The 6,699-nt window shown below is 29.7% G+C and overlaps 1 protein-coding gene across 2 annotated transcripts in view; it reads left to right on the top strand.

The window, feature by feature from the left end:
* LOC100569183 overlaps positions 1-5,538 on the top strand; it is a 13,432-nt gene extending 7,894 nt beyond the window's left edge. The window contains exons 2-3 of one of the 2 annotated variants that reach the window (XM_029491493.1): positions 3,283-3,494; positions 3,702-5,538. In XM_029491493.1, coding sequence (XP_029347353.1) covers positions 3,293-3,494; positions 3,702-5,461 — 1,962 coding nt within the window. In that variant the 5' untranslated portion in view covers positions 3,283-3,292 and the 3' untranslated portion in view covers positions 5,462-5,538. Of the gene's footprint in view, positions 1-2,804; positions 3,495-3,701 lie in introns of those variants that run through there. The other variant, XM_029491495.1, reaches the window with a different exon arrangement.
* Positions 5,539-6,699: the final 1,161 nt, after the last annotated feature.

Genomic DNA, 6,699 nt, shown 5'->3' with positions numbered 1-6,699 from the left:
TATAATATACGGTCCGGAATAATATGTTCCGTCAAAATACAGATTTCGAAATTTAATTTCCGGGCATATACGTTCGGGGAAAATATTGTTTCCAAATTTTTAGATTCCGGAATTATATGTTCCGGAAAAATACAGTTTTCAACTTTCGGATTCCGGTAATATACGTTCCTGATAAATACATTCCGGTCACATACGGTCCGTGTAAATACGTTCCGGAATTATACGTTCCGGGAAAATATTGTTTCCGAATTTTAGATTCCGGGTATATACGGTCCGGATGATTACGGATTTGATTCTGGATACATACGGTCCGGATAAATACGTTCCGGAACTATACGTTCCGGGAAAATACGGTTTAATGATTTTGGATTCCGGCGATATACGGTCCGGATAAATATGTTCCGGGATTTATACGTTCCGCCAATTTATTTTCCGGAATATTACGGCCCTCCAAATTAATGTTGTTATTTTGGAATATAAATATTACAATGAATGATTTCAATTTAAAAAATAAAAATAATAAATTTAACAATAATTACGACATGATCAATATTAGTTGTATATTCAACCACAATAGGTACGCTGAAAGTTAAATACTTAGTTATCCTATTTACTAATTAATGTAATAAATTTAAATTTATACTAACAAAGAAAAATTAACTGTTATTTTTAAATTGTACAGAATTAATACTACATAATTGTATACAGAATTAAATCAATAATAATAAATCAAATTGTTGTTCGTAATAATATTATTGATGTACAAATTAAATTATTAGCAATACAATGTGTCATAACAATACTTGTGAATCAAACCAACCAATGTTAAACGATTTCAAAAACCAAAATTAATAATGATTTAATTAAATTGTGTAAAGTAATTTGATGTAATACAGATTTAAAATACAACACGTCCCATAAATTGAAGAAATCTCGAAGTAACTAAATAAAATGATTGAATGGTAAAGAAATATTTTAATTTTTAGTAAATGTATTTCGTCAAATTGTATTCTTTTAAATATTAAATCGTATTAAAAAATTGAATAGGTACAATCAATATATCATATTTTATTTAAAATCTAATCGGTGTATAAAGATTCGTAAAATATTAAATATATCATATTATACTAGAGTATTAATAAAATAGTTTTAATAGTTTTAATAATATTCAACATTTTACTTACGATATGTTGAGAAATAATTTAGATTGTCACTCCGCAGTCCGCACTCGTCAAAACAAAATTGCAGAATGAATATTATTCAGGCAAGGCTCACCTCTACGGCTACGCGGTGGCGGCGGCGGCATAATAATATATTGTTTATTAATACCGCCTTGCCGCAGTCGAGTGTCTCCTAGCGGCCAACGATCACATTCACACTTAATTTTGACAAATTCCCCATACATGTATTGACTATTTTGTGGTTTATCTAGCTATTTTTGAATTATTTCCCCCGATTTTCGGCCGTCGATCATCGCTTTTTGTATACTATAATATCATATATGTAATATTAATTATATTTTTAATTGAATTATTCTTTCTAGCAAGGCACGGTCCCGAGTCTCGACGATCTATTATTATTATTGTTATTATTATTCAAATAGAATCCGTTCTAAATAAATAAATTATGTTACCTATACAATACTAAATGTATTACTTGTTATACTGTTATAGTTATTAAAACGAATACCTACTTGCAGTCTGCAATATTAATTTAATTTCTAAATAGGTAATTAGTAATTACAGAGGATGACACTATTAAATATTAATAGTCTACTATATTATGAAAAATGTATAAATTATAATATAAGTGGATATTTATTATTTAATCAATGACTTCACAATAGTGTTAGTATACAAGTAAGGAGAAGTAGAACTCCTTGTTTTCCTCATTTCCACTGACTTCGACTATACGCACTTGACAGTATTTAAGAGTTTGCCAATTTAGACATCAAAAATTAAAACACTGCCGATTGCTATACATATTATAATATAATACTTATAATAACTTTTTAGTACCGTCGCGACTCGCGACGGTCGTCCATCTGTATGCTATCGCTAATCGCTATCTCAAGCACCTATCTGTTGTCTGTGGGTGGTAGGCCTATATTGATTTAATAATACACATTTTAAATTGCCTTAATATTTCAGGGGGGCTACGCCTACGCCACTGCACTGATTAACACAGAATATGACTTAATTTTTTAGAGCTTGACAATCCTGTAACCGTACGGCTAGAGGCTGTATGATATACAAGTAACAAATATTATAACAGACTTTGTGCATAGACTGTTCAAAATGTTTTAGTTCAATTTTTTTAAATTTGTTTTATAATGTTTTTCAATATAATATTTATCAAATTTTAATTATTAAGGGGATTGGTAGCGGTGATTTCCTGTCTTTGTCTAACACACGCGCAACATAAGAATTTAGACGTGTTTTTTGTCAAGCGTTCCGATTGATATAGTGAAGCGATAAAAATTCTGAAAACCGATTTTAATTTGTTGTAAAGTCTACTAGAGATCGATCAGTCTACATTTTAGATTTTTTGATTTACACTTCTCCAAAAAATTAAATATGACATTTTTTTAATTACTCTTTGATAATACAATAATTTTAGGATTTTGGGGGATAATATAAAATATATGCAGTGCTCGAATTGGAGGGGTGCGCAGGGGGACGGCAACAATTAGCAACAATGCGAACGCGGGTGGCTGTTTTATCTCTCGACTATTTTCGGGCCTTCCTTTGAGTAGGCACCGAGTACCTATGAGTGTCGTATTATAGTTGGTAGGGGAAGACGGGGTATTACCGTATGCGGGGCAAAATCGTATTATCGGAATGTTATCAATAATTGTTATCATGGAGGTAAACTGAAGACACCGATTTGAAACGTTTTGTTTGCTTATCTATTGAATATGATAGTGCACTTGTTTTGATATCACGTTTTTAAAATAAATACGTTTTATGTTTTTACTTTCAATTACTAAAATATTATCAACATTTCAAAGAGTGAATTTTTATATGCGAAAAAATTGTTCAGGTATGTCATATTTATTATTCAATAGCTAATGAAGTGTAATTTACATTTGTTGTATAAATGCATTCATTTATTAATTTAATGTTTGATATAAAGCTCGAAAACTTTTAATAGTCTTGTGGGGCAAAATCGTATGGGGCAAAATCGTATGGTTATACACTGTACGGTTTTACTACGTTGATATTTTGACAATTGCTATGGTTGAATTTAAACAATTTATTAGTACCTATTGAATTGTTTTATTTTTCTTAGTATGGTTCGTAATTATATTCGGAAATCAAACAGACAATCATGGTTGGAAGATGATATGAAAATGGCTGTATTAGCTGTGGTGGAAAGAAGTTTGACTTATGATGCTGCGTCTATTCGTTATGAAGTTCCTCGTTCAACGTTACAGGATCGAGTCAATAAAGTTAAAGAAGGAAAATTAAATGTACAACAGTGTGGATTAAAAGGTATATATTTTAATGATTACACAATATTATGGTAATTAGTTTGATATAGGTATTATTACAGAAAATTTCTTATTAAGAAAACCAATTTTTTTCTACTGATATTAGATAACATATTATTTAGTTATAAGGGGGTGCTTATTGTAAACTTGTCAATTATGTGCTGAAATAATTGTTTTCAATTAAAAGTATAATTTTTTATTGTTATAGCTTTGGGACATTATCAAAAAGTATTTTCAATCGAACAAGAAAATGTTCTTGTACAATATTTAAAAGACATGGAAAGTCGTTTGTTTGGCTTAACACAAAATCATTTTAGAAAACTGGCCTTTGAACTTGCCGAAAGAAACAATATTGCTCATAATTTTAATAAAACAAATGGTTTAGCAGGTGAATTAAGCAATGATTATTTTTATTTATATATTTTAAAGTTTATTGTTATATTATCTTTTAATTTTTTTTATGTAGGTCAAGATTGGTTAAAAGGCTTTTTATTAAGGCACCCAGAGTTGTCAGTACGGATCCCAGAACCAACTTCAGCTGTGAGAGCTATGGGCTTCAATCGACCGGTGGTGAATAGTTTTTATGATTTGTTAAAAAAATGTTATGAGACTCATCACTTTAAGCCAGAACAAATTTTTAATGTTGATGAAAGTGGATTGTCAAATGTAGCCAAAAGTAGAGCCAAAATAATTTCCCAAAAGGGACGAAGACAAGTTGGCAAACTGTCATCAGCTGAAAGAGGTCAAAATGTTACAGTGACAATTTGTTTTTCAGCATCGGGTTCATATATTCCCCCATTATTAATATTCCCTAGAGTCAGATTAAATCCAGATTTTGAAGAAGAAGCACCACCTGGATCATTGGTTGTTTGTCATCCATCAGGGTGGATGCAATCCGAAATATTTGTGCAGTGGCTTCATCATTTTATTAAGCATACACATCCCACAAAAGAAAACCCTATTTTATTGCTTTTAGATGGTCATGTTACTCATGTTAAAAACCTTGAAGTTATAGATGTAGCCCGCAAAAATAATATAGTTATCATTTGTTTTCCTCCCCATACAACTCACAAATTACAACCGTTAGATGTGAGCTTTATGGGTCCACTCAGTACATACTATAGCCAAGAGTTAGATTTGTGGTTACTTAACCACCCAGGCCAAGTTGTTGGTCTTCGCCACATTTCTAAAATTTTTCGTGAGGCATATCTAAAAGCAGCAACTCCTAAAAATGCAATTTCTGGTTTTAGAAAAACTGGTATAGCTCCATTTAATTCAGACATATTTGACAATTCTGACTTTGCTCCAGCTGAAACTACCAATAATATTGAAATGTCATTAGATACCCAAACACAACCTTGTTGTTCAGCTGATAATAATAGTGCTCTTGCATTATATTCTACTCCCCAACCTAGTTCCTCTGCTAATACATTGAATACTGAACAACCTGCAGATAATGTTCAAAATGCAGCTGTTTCATCTTTATTGTCTCAAAGTTTGGTATTAGAAACACCACATACAACTTTTTCTTCAAATGAAAAACAGATTTTTACTATATCTCCAGAAATTATTTTGCCAATACCAAAAGCTCAAAATATTAACAGATCATCAAGAAGAAGAGGAAAGACAGCAATTATCACTGAAAGTCCATACAAAAAAGAACTCCAAGAAGCTAAAGAAAACAGCAAACCACTGCCAAAGAAAAAACAAAAGAAAAATAATATTAAAAAAAGATTATTCACTTCTACAGATGAAGAAGAAATTCACCCCAAAAAGCTATGTGTTTCAACTGATGATGATGACAGTGCCGACGAAGAGTGTATATATTGTAGTATGCCATACAAAGAAGACTCAAAGGGAGAGAAATGGGTTAAATGTATAAATTGCTGTAGATGGTGTCATGAGCTTTGTGGAGGAGTTGATAACTGGAAGACCTACATTTGTGATCTTTGTATAAAAAAAAAATAAGTAAAACATTATTGATTAAGGTAATTTTTATTTCTTATAAGAAAAAAAGGTTTTGTTTTATTTTAATATTACATATTGTTTACTATATTTATATGCTAGGCAGGCATAATGTTAAGTTTTGTTATTATTTTTTTTTGAAAAAGTTATAAAAAGTTTTTGTTTTTTTAATATTTACATATTATTTTATGTTTACCTACTATATTTATGTGCTAGGCAGGCATAATGTTAAGTTTCATTATTATTTTTTTTGGAAAAGTTATAAAAAAGTTATTTTGGTATAATAATTTATATTTCTTATAAAAAAATAAGATTTTGTTTTATTTTTATGATTATAATAAACTGTTTATGTTCTAGCTAGAATTGCCAAAAAAATTTATCATATTAAATTTTGTTATTATTTTTATTAAAAAGTAATTTTGTGTGGTCATTTTTATTTCTTATATTAAAAGAAGATTTTGTTTTATTTTAATAACTTTATAGGTACTTAGGTAAGTTGTATTTGTTGTACTACTGCCAATGGGAGCAGGTTTTATCGCATATTGTATTGTGTTATTAATTTGTTGACATTTTGAAGAATTGAAAACAATGTTTAGGTACATTTTTAATTAATGAAAATGAAATCATACATAGCTTACTACCTACTGCCTAATTTTAGTTAAACTTTATAAATGAATTAAACAAAAGACCAATACCAATTAATAATTTACCAATAAATATAATGAACTGTGTTTTGGTATAAAAATTATCCTCATACGATTTTGCCCCAGGGTACATACGGATTTACCCCGCACCTGGGGTAAATCCGTATTTTTCCCAAAAAAAGTAAAACGCAAATTAGACACATTTAAAAAAAAAAAATACAAAAAAGTTTCGAATAAAAGTTATAGACCATAAGTTGTTCTATATATACCAGTTTAAAAAATTTAATTTCGTTAAAAATTACATGATTCATAAGCCATGGAAGCTTAACCGTACGGTACTGCCCCGCCTTCCCCTATATAACATTAAAGAAAATAAGATGCAGTCAGTATGTTTTAACCGACACATATTGAAGGCCAACAAACGATTAAATGAACGATACGATCTTAAAACATTGAATAAAATAACTAGAAATATCGAGCATTTTATGAATGACCATTGTAACGGTGAATGTAAAAAATTACTGAAAATAATTGAAAACACGAGAAATCCAATTTATATACTCGACTATCCTAAATAGTTTAAATTTAATTCATATT

The sequence above is a fragment of the Acyrthosiphon pisum genome, chromosome X, assembly GCF_005508785.2.
Source record: "Acyrthosiphon pisum isolate AL4f chromosome X, pea_aphid_22Mar2018_4r6ur, whole genome shotgun sequence".
Lineage (NCBI taxonomy): Eukaryota > Metazoa > Arthropoda > Insecta > Hemiptera > Aphididae > Acyrthosiphon > Acyrthosiphon pisum.
The sequence above is the reverse complement of the archived record's forward strand: the minus strand, read 5'-3'. Positions and strand labels throughout refer to the sequence as shown.